Source organism: Rhinopithecus roxellana, chromosome 4 (assembly GCF_007565055.1).
Source record: "Rhinopithecus roxellana isolate Shanxi Qingling chromosome 4, ASM756505v1, whole genome shotgun sequence".
In the NCBI taxonomy this organism is placed as follows: domain Eukaryota; kingdom Metazoa; phylum Chordata; class Mammalia; order Primates; family Cercopithecidae; genus Rhinopithecus; species Rhinopithecus roxellana.
The window spans coordinates 28,409,297-28,428,962 of record NC_044552.1 but is presented as its reverse complement, the minus strand read 5'-3'; the positions used below and the strand labels follow the sequence as shown (position 1 = coordinate 28,428,962).

Here is a 19,666-nt window from a genome sequence, read left to right as displayed (position 1 = left end):
GGAATGTAAATTAGTATAACTACTATGGAGAAGAGTATGGAGGTTCCTCAAAAAACTAAAGATAGAACTACTATATGATCCAGCAATCCTACTACTGGTATTTTTCCAAAGGAAATGAAATCAGTATGCCCGAGAGATATCTGCACTCTCATGTTTACTGCAGCACTATTCATAATAGCCAAGATTTGGAAGCAACCTAAGTCAACAATAATTTATTGTACATTTAAAAATAACTGAAAGAGGCCGGGCATGGTGGCTCACGCCTGTAATCCCAGCACTTTGAGAGGCCGAGGCGGGCGGATCACAAGGTCAGGAGATCGAGACCATCCTGGCTAACACGGTGAAACTCCATCTCTACTAAAAATGCAAAAAATTAGCCGGGCATGGCAGCAGGTGCCTGTAGTCACAGCTACTTGGGAGGCTGAGGCAGGAGAATGGCGTGAACCCGGGAGGCGGAGCTTGCAGTGAGCCGAGATCGCGCCACTGCACTCCAGCCTGGGCGACTAAGCTAGACTCCGTCTCAAAAAAAATAAAAAATAAAAAATAAATAACTAAAAGAGTAAAATTAGAATGATTATAACACAAATAAATAATAAATGCTTGAGGCGATAGATAACCGATTAACCTTGATGTGATAATTATGTATTGTATGCCTGTATAAAAATATCTCCTGTATCCCATAAACATATAACCTATTATCCATAAAAATTAAAAAGAAAAAAGAAAATAACTTTTAAACTATTACTCATTCAGATAGTGTCAACATTTTTTCAGCACTTGATTAACTTAACGATGAACTGAATAACTTTTACAGAATTAAATAATAAAACATATTTTCTGAATTGTATATAGACATGCGGGCAAAAATAAAATAAAATAAAATAGAAATAACATAGATCAGGTGCAGTGGCTCACACCCTTAATCCCAACATTTTAGGAGGCCGAGGCAGAAGGACAGCTTGAGCTCAGGAGTTCAAGACCAGCCCTGGTAACATAGCAAGACCTCATCTCTACAAAAAATACAAAAATTAGCCAGGTGTGGTGACACATGCCTGTAGTCCCAGCTACTTGGGAGGCTGAGGTGGGAAGATCGTTTGAGTCTGGGAAGTTGAGGCTTCAGTGAACTATGATCATGCCATGACACTCCAAACTGGGTAACAGAACAAGACCCTGTTTCAAAAAAATAAGTAAATAAAATTTTAAAATAAAGTATTTTCATCTAATACTCAAAGTTCAAATCACAAAAGTACTGAGGATCAAACATAAGTAACACTAGCAAAGCAGCCAACGGCAGCCAAAAGGCAGTTGCAGGCCACCTCTCACCATATAACTTTGAGATGGAGCAAGTGATTGAGAGAAAGTCCTCCAACCACAGCCATCTGCTTGTCATAGTTTGTAACACTGATCTTCCACACATTTTGTGTATCTTCCATGAACTCACTGTCAATGCTGCTCACGTAATGCCCCAGAAAACCCAGTGAGATAAATTAACTACTAAGGAATAAAATTTTGTCAGTCAGGTTAAACTTTATTTTTTACTTTTTAATTTTTTTTAAAAAATAGAACTCCTGGGCTCAAGCAATCTTCCCATCTCAGCCTCCCAAAGTGCTGGGATTACAGGTGTGAGCCACCATGCCTGGATGGGTTAAGCTTTAGAGGGCCACAGATGATTGTTCTATCTAAGAGCCCCACTGCACCCCTGAAACCAATTTTTAATTTCCAGAATAGGCAAATATCAAAAATAGATTAGTGGTTGCTTAGGAATTCGACATGGGGCGTGACAGCAAATGGATACAGGGTTTCTTTTAGGAGAAACAAAATGTTCTAAAATTAGATCATTGAGATGGTTATACAACCCTATGAATATATCAAAAAACACTGAGTTATATATTGTAAATGTATGAACGGTATGGTAAGAGACTGTATCTCAATACAGCTTCAAAGAAAAGAGCCAATTTTCACCTGTTTGGGGTGATATCATCTCAGCTGAAAATGCATAACCTAGGCTACTGGAGGAAGAAGGTTCCACAACCATGCTTCCTCTGCTGGAGTTGCTTAGAGGCAAAAGAACAATAAACTACATGGAATGAGCATATTATAGTATGGTGTAGAATTGGAATCAAATATAATTAACAATTATCGACATATCTAATTGTAAACACATAATCATATATGAGACATAAATGGTAAATAGTGTATATAAATGACTATAATTCTCTAGTGAACTAGTGGGAAGAGGATAGCCTGCCCTTAAAAAAGAGAAATAAGGAAAGCTTTTGGCTAACAGGCTTTACCCTAAGAGAAAACAGTTAAAAAGCAGGTGGTGCTCTCTTCCCTATCAATCACCAATCTTCTCTCAGAGGCCTGAAATGTGAGCTCCAGTTTGATTTTTTTCTTTTTTTTATTTTCTGGGGGAAGCCTTACTTCTATCTTTGCCATCCAGTTTGATTTTAAAAGACAGTGCTGTCCCACCTCAAGACAGTACTGACCCCAATGACCCATCCAGTTTTCGATCATTTCACCTCTAATACCAAGGGATAGGCGAGCATGTTAGTCAGCAGCTCCAACATCCAGGCTATCATACCCCTTAATTTTAAAAAAGCAACAGGTGTAGCCTTCAAGTAGTCTCTAGAGCAGCACTGTCCAAAGAACTTTCTGTGATGATGGAGGTGTTCTATGGCTTATAGACTATACTGAGCAACTGAAATGTGGCTAGAGCAAATAAAGAACTAATTTTAATTTTAATTAACATGAAAATGAACTTTTAATTGTAATTTTCATTTTAATGTAAATAGCTGCATGTGGCAATTTAATACCATATTAGACAGATAATTCTAAAGTAATGATATCTAATAGAAATATAGACTGGGGCTGGGCGCACTGGCTCATGCCTGTAATCCCAACATTTTGGGAGACTGAAGTGGGTGGATCACTTGAGGTCAGGAGTTCAAGATCAGCCTGGCCAACACAGTGAAACTCCACCTCTACTAAAAATACAAAAAAATTAGCCGGGCGTGATGGCAGGTGCCTACAGTCCTAGCTACTTGGGAGGCTGAGGCAGGAGAATGGTGTGAACCCGGAAGGCAGAGCTTGCAGTGAGCCGAGATTGCGCCACCGCACTCCGGCCCGAGCAACAGAGCAAAACTCTGTCTCAAAAAATAAAAATAAATAGTGAAATTAATGGCAATAATATTTATTTATTTATTTATTTTTTATTTTTGGAGACGAAGTCTCGCTCTTGTCCCCCAGGCTGAAGCACAATGGTGCAATCTTGGCTCACTGCAACCTCCACCTCTTGGGTTCAAGCAATTCTCCTACCTCAGCCTCCCGTGTAGGTGGGATTACAGGTGCCTGCCACCATGCCCAGCTAATTTTTGTTTTTTTGTTTGTTTTTTAAGTAGAGACGGGGTTTCACCATGTTAGCCAGGCTGGTCTCGAACTCCTGACCTCAGGCGATCCACCGCCCTTGGCCTCCCAAAGTGCTGGGATTACAGGTGTGAGCTACCAAGCCTGGTCAATAATATGTATTTAAACCAATATACCCAAATGTTATTTCAACATGGAATCAACATGAAAATAATTATTGAGGTGGTTTACACTCTTTTTTGGTACCATATTGTAAAGTACATGGATGTGCTTTGGTCAAGGAATATGCCTAGGCAGATGTCCAGGCCTGCATGACTCAGCAAGTTTAGAGCACCGTATAACTCCACCTGTTATCACAGCCATGTAGCCATAACATAGGAAGGCCATCCCTTGGCCCTGTACCACTATTGTCTGTAAAAGGCATAACTGCCCTGCTGATGCTAAGCTCTTGGGGCTCAGTTTGGCACAGCACAGCATGGCACGGCTCTTGTGCAGGTGCTGGCGCCCAGAGAGAGTGAAGCTACTGACCCCTGTAAGGGAGCAGGTGCTGGCACCCAGAGAGAGTGAAGCTACTGACCCCTGTAAGGGAGACTGGCTGTCTGGCAGACAGGCAGGGGAGAGCCAGGAACTGGGTTGTGCCCAGAGGGAAAGAGTTAAGCTGCTGACCCTGAAGGCAAGGGAGAGCCACCCACGCAGCTCTCTGTATGGGAGCACCCGGAACAAGCAGCCGGGACAGTGTGAGAGAGCTGTTGGTGAGAGAGCTAGCTGCTAAATAAAAGTACATTTCACCTCCCTCCCCCCCGACCCGCACTGCCCCCCCGACCAAGTGTTCTTTCAGCTATCTGCCCATCCACCCACTCCCCTTAACCTCAGCATGGGCTGGAACCTAACTCTGGTCATGACTTTGGCATAGTCATGGACCTCACACATATCTTTGAAATCCAATGTTTATTTTACCTTTACAGAACATCTCAATTTGAATCAGCCACATTTCAAGTGCCCAGTAGTCACATGTGGTTAGTGGCTACTGTACTGGACAGAACAACTCCAGAAAGTCTTGAAGCCCTTTCTATGTTACCTAGTTATCCCTTCCCCTTTCTCCCCAAATCCCAGACAGAGTTACAAGAACTCTCCCTGATCTCTGCCCCTATACCACACCTGGGTATGGTAGGCTGCGAATTATTCCCGTATTTTAAAATGTCTCATCTAAAACTTCCTTAAATTCCACCAAAAAGATCAATATAGTTTAATAAATGAATGGTAAAGCTACAGTCATTCACATCTTTGTATGATTACAGAACTCTGGCACTTGAAGAGAACAGTACTAAACATCCCTCATCAAGTGACAGGGTGAAACTCTCAATCGTGTACTCTTAATTAGGACTTCTGAAACGATTAAAAACAAAATCTAAACAATCAAACCAAAAAACACCCAAAGCCTTTAGGTAACACTTGGAAGAAAAAACTAAACAAAATAATACTTGTTTTAGTAACAAACTTCCAAAATGAGTGAGTGGCAAATTATTTTCTGTGGTGGTAAAAACAATCTTTGCACTGTCATTGCTCCTTTCTTTCCTTTCAGAATGAGAGTAGAGGAGGGTTGAAATAACTTTAACACCAAGGAGTAGTCAAGCAGGAGAGGCAGTGCTGCTTGGTGCCCCAGAAGAAATGAATAGGCAGGTCACCCAAGGAAACAGAGTCAAGATTTTTTTTTGAACCAGGATTTCACTGTGTCACCCAGGCTGGAGTATGGTGGCACAAATCATGGCTCACTGCAACCTCAAGCTCCTGGGCTCAAGCAATTCTCCCACCTTAGCCTCCTGAGTAGCTAGAACTATAGGGACATACCACCATACCTGGCTAATTACTTTTTTAAAAGATAGAGTCTCACTATATTGCCCAGGCTGGTCTCAAACTCCTGGGCTTAAGCGATCCTCCCACCTCAGCCTCCCAAAGTGTTAGGACTACAGGTGTGAGCCACTGCAGCTGATCTATGGCTAATTTTTAAATTTTTTGTAGAGAAGGGTTTTGCCATGTTGCCCAGGCTGGTCTCAAACTCCTAAACTCAAGCAATCCTCTCACCTCAGCCTCCCAAAGTATTGGGATTACAGGCATGAGCCACTGTGCCGGCCAGTGAATCCAGATCTTATTATAAGGTAAACAAAGCCTTCAGAGAAGATAAGCCAGCAAGAGAAATATCTATTTAATACCACATGTAAGCATCAAAAACCAAGAGCTGATGGCAAAGAAGAGCTTAAAGGGAACACAGAGATAGTTTTGAAGAAACAAGCAGCAGTGTAATAAAACTTAATATTAGCCTATAATCAAGGTCCTCCAAATTCAGCATATTGGCTCATTTGAGCCTGACAACAACTTTTTTTTTTTTTTTTGAGACAGAGTCTCGCTTTGTCGCCCAGGCTGGAGTGCAGTGGCCGGATCTCAGCCCACTGCAAGCTCTGCCTCCCGGGTTTTACGCCATTCTCCTGCCTCAGCCTCCCAAGTAGCTGGGACTACAGGCGCCTGCCACCATGCCCGGCTAGTTTTTTGTATTTTTTTAGTAGAGACGGGGTTTCACCGTGTTAGCCAGGATGGTCTCGATCTTCTGACCTCGTGATCCGCCCGTCTCAGCCTCCCAAAGTGCTGGGATTACAGGCTTGAGCCACCGCACCCAACCGACAACATCTTTTGAGGTAAATGAGTGAGACATGATTTAACTCAATTTCACGAATGTGGAAACTCAAACAGGTTAAGCAGAAGATTAAGTGATTTCCCCAGGGCTCATAAAGGAAAGCAATGAATCAATTAGTTTTTTTCATGCTGAATAAATGTAAACACATACATAATGCTAGTTGTTCTAAGTATGTCGAGATTACAACATAACCTTGCTTGGGAAGAGAACATTTACACACGATAAATATTTAAACTGATCCCAAATCTAAAAATTCTGAGGTTTCCTATAGTTGAATTTACTTACCTAAAATCTCACCCCAGTCGTTTTCAACCTCTGATAAGCATTAGGATTGCCTAAGGAACTTTGGTGAGTGGGAAAAAAAGTTTACACTGCTTGAACTCTACCACGGAAGACTAATTTAGAGGTGTTTGGGGAGAGGCCCAACATCTGTATTTTATTAAGTATGACATGTGGTTCTACTGCACCCTAAAGGCTGAACAGCCCTCAAACAAACAGGGCTACCACAGGAAGGCTGAGGCCCAAGGAATGCCTGTGATTAAGGGAAACCAACCAAAGTACTCCACAGTGTCTTTTGAAAAGAGCCTTCATCCCCAGGCTCTGCCCTAAACTAGACAGTGACGTGGACCACCCAGCCCAGGCTCAGGCCTCATGGGGTACCTGGCTCTCGGGACTGGCTATCATCACAAATGTGCAGGTCCAGGCGGGAGATGAGCAGATGGTAGGAGGACTCTTTCACATCAAATTTCTCAAAGTACTGGCTGAGGCGGCTGCTGCTGCTGTTGCTGTTGCCCTGGCTGCCACCAAATGCCTGGGCCCAGGACTGCTGGGCACTGGGAGCTGGTGGAGTGATCTACATGTGACAGAGAGAGAAACAGGAAGTCCAGACCCTGAAAAGATCCTTTGTAGGCTTTCCTTAAGCTTTGGTCCAGCCTGAGGAAAACCACAGTTTAGCAAGATGTTCCTTCCCTCTCATAACTGTTGGCCTAGTAGCTCACTTAGGTCTGTTTCAATTATATCACCCAAACTCCCAAAGCCTAATTATAATTAGTCTAATAACCGTTGGAATACAGTTCATAGTTCTGAATTGCCCCCCCGGCTCTCGCCCACCAGGTCTTAGTGGACTGATGCTAAAATATTTCCTCTAGGATGTCTTCCCTAAATGCTCTCTTTCAGCCTGTGTAGTGAGATGCCTCTTCTTTGTGCTCTCATGGCATATTGTTTATTCTATTACAGCATATCACACCATACTGTAATAACTCATTTATGGTCCATCTTTCAAGACAGTGAGACCCCCAAGGACAGGAACAAGAGGTGTATTCCATTTTTCTTCTCCAGTGGCCAGCACTGTATACTTAATACACTGGAGGTACCCAGTGAACAGAATAAATAAAAAATCAGAGGTGCAGGCAAAGCCTATGAATAACCAGAAGTAAACAACAAATTTCCCAAATAAAGTCTAGATTCCACCTACATTAGTATGAGTTAGGTCTGGCCTACTGAGTCCCTAGCACACCAAGGGTGTCTGTTTCATCTCTAACCTGTACAGGTTCAGGGGCCAGGGTCTTTCTTTGCTGGGCTGACTTCTCCATGGCTTCACTCAGTGACTCTGCATACTTCATCATAGCCTTGAGCTGTGAGTCAGTTAGCACCCAGAGCAGGTCATCCAACAGGAACATCAGCTTGGAGGATATCACATTGCAATCTTTGGTCTGAGGAAGCCACAGACAACATGGGGTTTGTTACCTTGTTCATTCCAACTTTCAAAGTGTTGCCCAATCAGTTTCAGAAGCGGCTTTTCAATCTCCAATATGTGAAAGTATCAAGCACTTTGGAGAGACAATTTCTTACAAAACTACTAAAGTTTCCTTAATTTAAAAAAAAGCAGCAATAGTCAACTGCCAGGTGCCTATGTCAGTGTCCCTACATATGGGTAAAAATTGCAGTTTCCAAAACTAAGAAAACAGGAAGGTAGAAACAGTCTATTACTAGAGGATGTTGGGCAACACTGAATTATAGGCCTTTCCCCTTCAACTGCCATTCCAGGGGCCAGTAACATTCCAAACAATAAGGGAATACCAAATCCAGGCTGTCTCATAGTATAAAAGATGGAAGTTTTCATGAAGACAGAGAAGACACTTACTCTTCTTTTGAGGGCTATTTGGATCCTGCCTTGGTTTGTAATAAGCCTCAATGGAGTGGTGACTGGGTCCTGATCACCATTGTCTGTAGCATCTGCCTCAATTCGGAGTGTTTGCCAAGTTATTTCCTTAAATGTTAAAACCTGGGAGGAGAGAAAGTAAAATCCTTAATCCTGTGAATGAAATTAACCAAGCAGCAAGAAGTCCAAGGAAAAAAGACTGGCAAAGCAGAGACTCCCAGCACTCTCAGTTGGGATCCCACCAAGAAAAAGCAGTGAATTGGGGATCCATAATTAAGGAAAGGATGTAGCAGTAACACTGGACAGAAAGGCCTCTGGGCTCCCAGGAATGGGGAACATTTGAGGAAATCCACAACGTGGGAATAATATCCTTTAATTAGTCCGACTTTGAATCTTTCTCCATTCTCTCCCCTCACAATGACGGGGCTGTCACCTCTCCTCGGCGGGGGTCAGTGATGCGGGTAAGGCGAAGGTCACTCTGCTGCCAGTTGGGGTTGACACTATAGCCCTGGAGCTGCCACAATTCAAAAGAAGCGTGGAAGGCCTTGGAGTGAATCTTGATGGTGATAGAATTGACGATGATAAACATCCCTTCCACCACCTTTTCGGCAAAGCCATATTCACTACAACAAATGAGGTAGACCAACAATCAGAATCATGGGAGACTTTCTGCACAGTCTTTACGCGGGATGTTTAAATTATTTTATAATGATAATACAGTAGTCTTTTTTTATTTTTCTGAGACAAGGTCTCGCTCTGTTACCCAAGCTGGAGTACAGTGGCATGAGCACAGTTCACTGCAGCCTTGAACTCCTGACCTCAAGTGATCCTCTCATCTCAGCCTCTGAAATAGCTGGGATCACAGGTATGAGCCACTGGGCTTGGCTGCAGTACCTTTTTTTTTTATGAGATGGAGTCTCACTCTGTCGCCAGGTTAGAGTGCAGTGGCGTGATCTCGACTCACTGCAATCTTCGCCTCCCAGGTTCAAGGTATTCTCCTGCCTCAGCCTCCGGAGTAGCTGGGAACCATGTGCCACCACGCCCACCTAATTTTTGTATTTTTAGTAGAGACGGGGTTTCACCATGTTGGCCAGGATGGTCTCAATCTCTTGGCCTGGTGATCTGCCCGCCTCGGCCTCTCAAAGTGCTGGGATTACAGGCGTGAGCCACCGCACCCGGACAGTACTTTCTTTAATTATAAATTTTTTTTTTAAAGAATGGAATAAAAGAGAAAGAGTTGACCTTGAAACAATCTCCCTCGTATTAGAAAGAATAAATTGATAAATCTTTTTATAGACCACAAACTATCTAATATTTAGATAATGTCTGTGAGGGGAAGTATAACTACAGAAAAGAGACATAGGGTTTCTATAAAATCTTCAAAGACACGACAGCAAGACCTGGTCTCAAAAAAAAAAAAAAAAAAAAAAACTTCAAAGATGGAGCATACTCGGCAAGGGTAGTGGAAAGAAAAGCAGTACAGCCAGGTGAATAAGAGGTTCAAAATCAGTCCCACCTTGACCCTGTCAAATACAGTCATCCCTTGGTTTGTGAAAGTACTGGTTCCAGGACCCCCCAATACCACCTACCAAAATCTGCTCAAATCCCACAGTCACCCCTGAGGGATCTGCATATATGAAAAGTCGACTATCCATGTGGGTGGCACCCTGCAATATTTTTGATCTGCATTTGGTTGAAAAAAATCTGCATATGCATGGACCCCTGCAGCTCAAACTTGTGCTATTCAAGGATCAACTGTGCTTCCCAAAGAATATAGCTATACTTCCACAGTGAGAGGACAGAAATGGCAAAAGGAGAGGAAGGAAGGACATAAAGTCCCTCTAGATGTGAAGAAAACAGCAATTCTTGACATGTAGGTGAAATCACTGCTCATTACAAGAGATAAAAGGAGGTTTGAAAATTCAAACTGAAAAAATATATATATATTTGGAATTTATGTCACCAAGAACTAGTATCCCTAATGTATAAAGAACTTCAAAAAACAGAGAGAAAAAAGAGCAAGAGCCTGACAGAAGTGGACAGGTCACAGAAGAAATAAATGCAAATAGATATTAAACATAAAGAGGCTGTGCACAGTGACTCACACCTGTAATCCCAGCACTTTAGGAGGCCAAGGTGGAGGATCATTTGAGCACAAGAGTTTGTGACCGGCCTGGGCAACAAAGGGAGATGCCCTCTCTACAAAAACTCTCTACAAAAAAATTTAAAAATTAGCCAGGTGTGGTGGTGCATGCCCATAGTCCCAGCTACTTGAGAGGCTGAGATAGGAGGATCGCTTGAGCCCGGGAGACTGAGGCTGCAGTGAGCCAAGATTGCGCCACTGCACTCCAGCCAGGGTGACAGAGTGAGACTCTGTCTCAGAAAAAAAAAAAAAAGAAAAAAGAAAAAGGAGAAAAGAAAAAAACGCCAGGCACAGTGGCTCATGCCTGTAATCCTAACACTTTGGGAGGCTAAAGCAGGCACATCACTTGAGCCTAGGAGTTTGAGCTCAGCCCAGCAATATAGTGAGACCTGGTCACTACAAAAAATAGAAAAAATTAGCCAGGTACGGTGGTACATGCCTTTGGTCCCAGCAACTTGGGAGGCTGAGGTGGAAGGATCACCTGAGCCTGAAGAGGTCTAGGCTGCAATGAGCTGTGATCGTGACAATGCACTCTAACCCGAGTGACAGAGTGAGATCCTGTCTCGAAAGAAAGAAAGAAAGAAAGAGAGAGAGAGAGAGAGAGAAAGAAAGAAAGAGAGAAAGAGAAGAAAAGAAAGAAAGAGAAGAAAGAGAAGAAAGAAGAAGGAAGGAAGGAAGGAAGGGAAGGAAGGGAAGGAAGGAAGGAAGGAAGGAAGGAAGGAAGGAAGGAAGGAAGGAAGGAAGGAAGGAAGGAAGGAAGGAAGGAAGGAAGGAAGAAAAGGAAGAAAGAAAGGAAGAAAGGAAGGAAGAAAGAAAGAAAGGAAGGAAGGAAGGAAGAAAGAAAGAAGGAAAGAAAGAATAAAAGGCCGGGCACAGGGGCTCACGCCTGTAATACCAGCACTTTGGGCGGCAGAGGTGGGCAGATCACAAGGTCAAGAGATCAAGACCATCCTGGCCAACATGGTGAAACCCCGTCTCTACTAAAAATACAAAATTTAGCTACATGTGGTGGTGCACACCTGTAGTCCCAGGTACTCAGGAGTCTGAGGCAGGAGAATTGCCTGAACCCGGGAGGCAGAGGTTGCAGTGAGCCGAGATCACGCCACTGCACTCCAGCCTGGTGACAGAGCAAGGCTCCGTCTCAAAAAAAAAAAAAGAAAGAAAGAAAATGATCCTCAACCTCACTCATAAATGAAAACTATGCTGAGAGTCACTAGATTTATGACAAAGGTGACAGTGCAGTGTGAAAAAGATAGTTTTTTCAATAAATGGTGCATGGTCAGTTTGCAGCTATCCATAAAGAGAAAAATTAATATTGATGCCTACCTTCACCAAACAAGAACAACAAAAAATCAGTTCCAAGACAGACTAGAGATTTAAATGTGAAAAGCCAAACAATAAAGCTTTTAGAAGAAAATATAGGAGACTCTCTTCCTGCCTTAGGATAGAAAGATTCCTTAAACAAGATACAAAAAGTGCTAACTATAAAGTGAAAAAAAAAGATATACAAAAGATATACTGGACTACATCAGAATAATTTCTGTTCAATAATTTAAAAAAATGAAGAGTGGGCCAGGCACAGTGATTCGTGCCTGTAATCCCAGCATTTTGGGAGGCCGAGGCAGGTGGATCACCTGAGGTCAGGAGTTCGAGACCAGCCTGGCCAACATAGTGAAACCCCATCTCTACTAAAAATACAAAAATTAGCTGGACATGGTGGTAGGCACCTGTAATCCCAGCTACTCAGGAGGCTGAGGCAGGAGAATCACTTGAACCCAGGAGGTGGAGGTTGCAGTGAGTTGAGATTGCGCCATTGCACTCTAGCCTGAGTGACAAGAGCAAAACTCCGTCTCAAAAAAAAAAAAATTAAAAAAAATAATTAAAAAAAAATAACAGTGATCAGTATCTTAGTATTCCGTACTGAGTAGAAGATATCTACAATACATGTATCTAACCCAGTACTTGTTTTCAGAATATACAAAGAACTTCTACAAATTAAGAAAAATACAACCCAAAGATAAATGAGCAAAACACTTACACAAGTGCTTTATGAAAAACAATATATCCAAAATTCCAATAAACCAATCATTGGAAAAATATAAATTAAACCATAATGTGATACAACTACACACCCACCAGGATGATTAAAATGAAAAGATAGACAATACCAGATATGGAGCAACTAAAACTTTCATGCAATGCTAGAGGAAAAACTGGTGCAATCACTACGAATAACTATCTAGCAATATTTACAAAAAACAGAAACCATAAGCCAGCAATTTTACTGCTAGGAATATAAAATAGAAACATGTACATATGTTCACAAGATATACATACAAGAAGGTTCACAGCAGCACTATTCTCTTTTATTATATATTTTTAACTTATATGCAGGAAAACTCATTCTTTGTGGCGTATGGCTTTGTGGGTTTTGTTTTGTTTTTTTCCCTGAGACAGTCTTGCTCTGTTGCCCAGGCTGGGGTACAGTGATGTGATCTTGGCTGACTACAACCTCTGCCTCCCAGGTTCAAGCAATTCTCCTGCCTCAGACTCTGGAGTAGCTGAGATTACAGGTGCGTGCCACCACGCCCAGCTAATATTTGTATTTTGTTTCAGTAGAGACGGGGTTTCACCATGTTGGCCAGGCTGATCTCGAACTCCTGACCTCGTGATCTGCCCACCTCAGCCTACCAAAGTGCTGGGATTACAGGCGTGAGCTACTGCACCCGGCTGGCTCTGTAGTCTCAAACTCCTGACCTCGCGATCTGCCCACCTCAGCCTCCCAAAGTGCTGGGATTACAGGCGTGAGCTACTGCACCCGGCCGGCTCTGTGGGTTTTGACAAATACATGGAGTCATGATTGACCACCAAACTCATCAGAGAGAAGAGTTCTACAAGCCTGTAATCCCGGCATTTTGGGAGGCTGAGGCAAGTGGATCACCTGAGACCAGGATGAGACCAGCCTGGCTAACATGGCAAAACCCTGTCTCTGCTAAAAATACAAAAATTAGCCAGGAGAGGCCAGGCATGGTGGCTCACGCCTGTAATCCCAGCACTTCGGGAGGCCGAGGCAGGCAGGTCACAAGGTCAGGAGTTCAAGACCAGCCTGGCCAACACAGTGAAACCCAGTCTCTACTAAAAATACAAAACAAAACAAAACAAAAAACTAGCGAGGCGTGGTGGCAGGCACCTATAATTCCAGCTATTTGGGAGGCTGAGGCAGAAGAATCACGTGAACCTGGGAGGCGGAGGTTGCAGTGAGGTGAGATCGTACCACTGCCCTCCAGCCTGGGTGACATAGCGAGACTGTCTCGAAAAATAGAAAAAGTAACTGGGTGTGGTGGTGGTGGCACACACCTGTACTCCCAACTACTCTGAAGGCCGAGGTGTGAGAATCGCTTGAACCTGGGAGGCAGAGGTTGCAGTGAGCTGAGATCGCACCACTGTACTCCAACTTTGGCAACAGAACAAGACTCTGTCTCAAGAAACAAAAAAAAGAACCAGAAACTAGAAACGTCTACAACAGAACGGATTGTGGCATATGCAGGTAATGGAATGGTATACAGTAATGAGGAAGAATGAACTACAAATATATGTAACAAAATGGATGTCTCTCACAAACATAATGTTAAGCTAAAGTAGTAAGACACAAATGACTATACATTTACATAAAACAGCCATGCTGTAGCATATAACAGTACTTTATTCCTTTTTAAGGTTACAACATGCCTGAACCTTGAAAACATTATGCTAAGTGAAAGAAGTCAACCACAAAAGACCACATAGTTATGATTTCATTTATATAAATGTTCAGAATAGACACAGACAGTAGATGAGTGGTTGCTTAGGGCTAAGGCAGGGAAGAATGAGGAGTGACTGCTAGTATGTATGGGGTTTCTCTAGGGTGATGAAAATGTTCTAAAATTGATTGGGGTCATGGTTGTACATCCCAGTGAATACAGTAAAAACCACTGAATTGTACACTTCACACGGATGAATGTTATGGTATGTGAATATATTTCAATAAAGTGTTTTCTAAATTATGTTGATTATGTTGACTTCTTTGGCTTTCTTTTTTTTTTTTTTTTTTTAAAACAGAGTTTCGCTCTTGTTGCCCAGGCTGGAGAGCAATGGTGCAATCTCAGCTCACTGCAACCTCTGCCTCACAGGTTCAAGCGATTCTCCTGCCTCAGCCTCCCAAGTAGCTGGTACTACAGGCATGTGCTACCACTCCTGACCTCAAATGATCCACCTGGCTTGGCCTTGAATCCTCAAACATTTTATTCTATCTAAAAGCAGAAAGATTACTGGGGTCTTGTCAAAAGGACACAGGAGCTCACTTGGAAATGCTCTAACTGGCCAAAGATGGGGAGATATGAACATCAAGAAGAATAATGACTATAAAGGTACAACATACAAAAAAATACATATAAAGAGTAAATGTAGGATGTAAAGCCAGGTGCAGTAGCTCACATCTGTAATCATCCTAACACTTTGAGAGGCCAAGGTGGAAAGAATGCAAAATGTAAAAAGAATATAAAATGGTAAGCCACTCTGGAAAAGTTTGACAGTTTCTGAAAAAGTTAAATCCTCCCCTAAATACCATAACTAGGTATTTACCCAAGAGAAAGAAAAGCACACATGACCACACAAAAACTTGTATACAAATGTTTATGGCAGCATCATTCATAATAGCCAAAAAATGGAAATAAAATGACCATCAACTAGTGAATGGATAAACCAACTGTGGTATACCCATACACTAAAATGTTACTCAGTGCTACGGTCTGAATGCTTATGTTTCCCCAGAATTCATCATATGTTGAAACCTAATAGCCCAATGTGACAGTTTTAGAGATGAGGCCTCTGGAAGGTGTTTAGCTCATGCAGGAAAAGTCCTCATTAATGGGATTAATGCCTTTAGAAAAGAGGTCAGAGACTAGGCTCAGTGGCTTACGCCTGTGATCCCCGCACTTTGGGAGGCCAAGGCAGGTGGATCACCTGAAGTCAGGAATTTGAGACCAGACTGACTAACATGGTGAAACCCCATCTCTACTAAATACAAAAAATTAGCTGGGCATGGTGGCACATGCCTGTAATCCCAGCTACTTGGGAGGCTGAGGCAGGAGAATCGCTTGAACCAGGGAGGTGGAGGTTGCAATGAACGGAGATCGTGCCATTGCACTCCAGCCTGGGCGACAAGAGTGAAACTCCATCTCAAAAACGAAAAAAAAAGAAAAGAGGCCAGAGAGAGACCTTTCACCCCCTTGGAAGTATTCTTACCAAGAAAACAAAAGCAAACAAAATGAATCAGGGCAAGCCTTTAAATCTACCAGATTAAATGAGAAACATTTTCAATGACACCTTGATGATACAATCAGCCAGAATACAAAACAAGGGAAATTCTTTAGAAAAGATTATCTAATTCCTACAAAGAATAAGTGGTATATTTAAAAATGTGTGTGTGGTGGGATATAATTAAAGAATTTTAAAAGGCCTATCGCCCAAATATAAAGTATGGACTTCTTTTGATCCATATTGTTCTGTAAAAAATATATATATTTAGGCCAGTCACAGTGGCTCACACCTGTAATTCCAGCACTTTAGGAGGCTGAGGCAGGTGGATCACCTGAGGTCAGCAGTTCAAGACCAGCCTGGCCAACATGGCAAAACCCCATCTCTATTGAAAATACAAAAATCAGCCAGGTGTGGTGTCAGGCACATGTAATTCCAGCTACTCAGGAGGCCAAGGCACAAGAATCACTTGAACCCAGGAGGTGGAGGTTGCAGGGAGCCAAGATCGTGCCACTGCACTCCAGCCTGGGTGACAGAGCGAGACCTTGTCACAAAACCAAAAAAAGAAAAAAAATATGTATACATATATATATATTTTAGAGATAATTCAGGAAAATTGATTACAAAATAGGTATTAGATGATATTAAGGAATTCCTGTGGGGTTTTTTGTTTGTTTTTGAGATGGAGTTTTACTCTTGTTGCTCAAGCTGGAGTGCAATGGCACGATCTCAGCTCACTGCAACCTCTACCTCTCGGGTTCAAACAATTCTCTTGCCTCAGCCTCCTGAGTGGCTGGGATTACAGGCATCTGCCACCACACCCGGCTGTTTTTTTTTTTTATTTTTAGTAGAAAAGGAGTTTTTATTTTTAGTAGAAATGAGGTTTCACCATGTTAGCCAGGCTGGTCTCGAATTCCCGACCTCAGGTGATATGCCCACCTCAGCCTCCTCAAGTGCTGGGATTACAGGCGTGAGCCACCACACCTGGCCTGTTAATTCTTTTTAATGTGATAGCAATATATTTTTTTTCCAGTCCTTGTCTGTTAAAGACATGATATGAAAGTATTTGCAGGTGGGTTCACAACCAGCCTGGGCAACATGGTGAAACCGTCTCTACCAAAACTACAAAAAATTGGCCAGGTATGGTGGGGCATGCCTGTGGCCCCAGCTACTTAAGAGACTCAGGTGGGGAACCACTTGACCCTGGGAGGCAGAGGATGCAGTGAGCCAAGATCACACCACTGCACTCCAGGCTGGTTGACAAGGTGAGATCCCATCTCAAAAAAAAAAAAAAGTATTTGCAAGTGGAATCATACGGTTTCTGAGATTTGCTTTCAAGTACTATAGTGTCCACATGCACATACATACACATACACAAACTGGCAAGAAAAAGAAAAAAGAATGACAACGTTGGGCACGGTGGTTCACATCCATAATCCCAGGGCTTTGGGGAGGCTGAGGTGGGAGGATCGCTTAAGGCCAGGAGTTCAAGACCAGCCTGGGCAACATAGTGAGACCCCATTACTATGAAAAACTAGCCAGGCATGGTGATGTGTGCCTGTGGTCCCAGCTACTTGGGAGGCTGAGGTAGGAGGACTGATTGAGCCCAGGAGGTCGAGGCTACAGTAAGCTGTGATCACACCACTGCACTCCAGCCTGGGTGACAGAGCAAGACTCTATCTCGGGAAAAAAAAGAAAAAACAGAAGAATGACAAAGTGTTGATAATTGTTGAAATCAAATCTTGGGTATATGGGGGTTCTTATACCATTTTCTCTACTTTAGTGTAAGTTTGAAAATTTCCATAATAAAAAGTTTTTATTTTTTAACTAAAAGGGGATCTAGAGCAATTGATACATTGGAAATAACAGGGTTCAAAGCAACTAACCTCTGTCCTGAAGCAAGGGCAATGGGAGACTGTCCATTGGGGGGCCGAGGATCCTCACATGTCTTCATCTCCACCTCTACCTTATCCAGACACTGAAATAAAAGTCAAGAAGAGCTAAGCATTTACACAAATACACACATAGCACAATGACAGCACAGACTGTGTCATTCATCTCTGTGCTCCAGAGCCTAGTCAAGTGCTATACCCACAGCGGGCAGACAATCAATATTTACTGAATGAATGAATGAATGAATGAATGAATGAATGAACGAACAAACGAACGAACAAACTAAAATGCAAGGAGAGTCCTCATTTTCCCCCTTCCATTTCCATTAGCAGCAGAACCTCATGACAAGTATGGGATGAGCTCAGAGCAAAAAGATAAAACACAAATCCAAGTTGCAGGAATATTATTGTTCCTGGGGATTCCAGTTTTCGGGATAAAGACACACATTGTCCAGCCTCTGAAGGACCCTCAACTGATAATCGTTCAACAGTCAATCCAAACTAAACTTTTTTTTTTCTTCTTTTTTTTTTTTCAAGACAGAGTCTTACTCTTATCGCCCAGGCTGGAGGGTGATCTCAGCTCACTGCAACCTCCACCTCCCGGGTTCAAACAATTCTCCTGCCCCAGCCTCCCGAGTAGCTGGGATTACAGGCACCCACCACCACTATACCTGGCTAATTTTTTGTATTTTTAGTAGAGATGGGGTTTCACCACATTGGTCAGGTTGGTCTTGAACTCCTGACCTCAGGTGATCTACCCACCTCTGCCTCCCAAAGTACTGGCATTACAGGCATGAGCCACCACACCCAGCCCAAACCAAACTTCTAATTTTTCCTCTGTCAAGATTTCAAGGAGTGCCAGGCACAGTGGCTCACGCCCGTAACCCCAGCACTTTGGAAGGCTGAGGTGGGTGGATCACCTGAGGTTAGGAGTTCGAGACCAGCCTAGCCAACATGGCAAAACCCCGTCTCTATTAAAAATACAAAATTAGCTGGGCATAGTGGTGCATGCCTATAATCCTAGCTACCTAGGAGGCTGAGGCAGGAGAACTGCTTGAACCCAGAAGGCAGAGGTTGCAGTGAGCCAAGACCATATCATTGCACTAATGCTTTAGTGATAAGAGCAAAACTCCATCTCAAAAAAAAAAAAAAAATTTCAAGGGAAAATAGGAAAGTCTAAGGTTAGAGCCTAGGCAGCCATAATTGTTACACTAAAACTGAGAAAACAACTGAGAAGTCCTGGGTCTTGTGTCCCAGTGCTAATCCTATACCACACAGCAGTTCCAGAGTAAGCCCAGACAATAGTCACACTGTCTCAGAGAGAAGCTCACAGGGACATAAGGAGACACCCACCATTCCTAAAAGGGTTAGCCTATCATTTTCTCCCTCATCTTCTAAAAGCCTACCCTGGCCATCCCCATTTGATTACTTGCAATCAAGAAAGGTCATTACCAAGCAAATTGGGTGTGTCTTCAACTTTGTCCACTGGATCTGAAAGAGGAAAGCAAAGTCTCAGGGCTGTGGTAGCTGACCCTCCAGAAGGCAGGCCTGCTGGCCGAAGAGAACAGCAGCATTCTGACCCTCATTCTCACCCGGATGGAGGCCCTGTTGCAGTAGACCCGAGTGATGGCTAACCAGGTGGGCAGCTCCAGTACATTCTGTAGAACCTCTTCATCCAGCTCCAGGTTGGTCAGCTGACCCTCCCCTTTCAGGGTGCTCAAGTTGATTTTGTCTGGGGAAAGATTCTTAGTGAACCTGAAAAGAGTAATGATAAGAAGCTATTATTTCCATGGGAATCTGCTAACTGGGTATTACAGCCAAAACACTTCTAAATCTAAAGAAAAAATTAAAGAACATTTGTTAAGGCTACTCAAGTGAAGCAGTAGGAGTGAAGGAACACAGAAATCTGTAACTGGTTGTGATCAATTAGTTGTAAACAACACCGTACTCAGACCAGCCAGAACAAATGTACTCGGACCACACTATCTCTACACCATAAAAGATGTTAAGTGAGACCTATGATTCTACTTATGATTGTGTCATCACCCTACTAAAGAACCTACGATGAGGATTCTGGGGCAATAGCTGTAGCAATGGCAATGTAGTCTTTCAATATTTCT

At 42.9% G+C, this 19,666-nt stretch overlaps 1 protein-coding gene across 3 annotated transcripts in view; it reads right to left on the bottom strand.

Annotated features, from left to right (window-relative positions):
- Positions 1 to 19,666, bottom strand: part of UHRF1BP1 (UHRF1 binding protein 1) — a 77,132-nt gene that overhangs the window by 27,588 nt on the left and 29,878 nt on the right. For all 3 annotated transcript variants that reach the window (XM_030929271.1, XM_010389615.2, XM_030929272.1), the window contains exons 2-8: positions 19,139 to 19,301; positions 18,999 to 19,037; positions 17,541 to 17,632; positions 8,650 to 8,839; positions 8,199 to 8,339; positions 7,597 to 7,767; positions 6,716 to 6,908 (exon numbers count right to left, since the gene is read on the bottom strand). In XM_030929271.1, the coding sequence (XP_030785131.1) occupies positions 6,716 to 6,908; positions 7,597 to 7,767; positions 8,199 to 8,339; positions 8,650 to 8,839; positions 17,541 to 17,632; positions 18,999 to 19,037; positions 19,139 to 19,301 (989 nt within the window). The remainder of the gene's footprint in view (positions 1 to 6,715; positions 6,909 to 7,596; positions 7,768 to 8,198; positions 8,340 to 8,649; positions 8,840 to 17,540; positions 17,633 to 18,998; positions 19,038 to 19,138; positions 19,302 to 19,666) is intronic.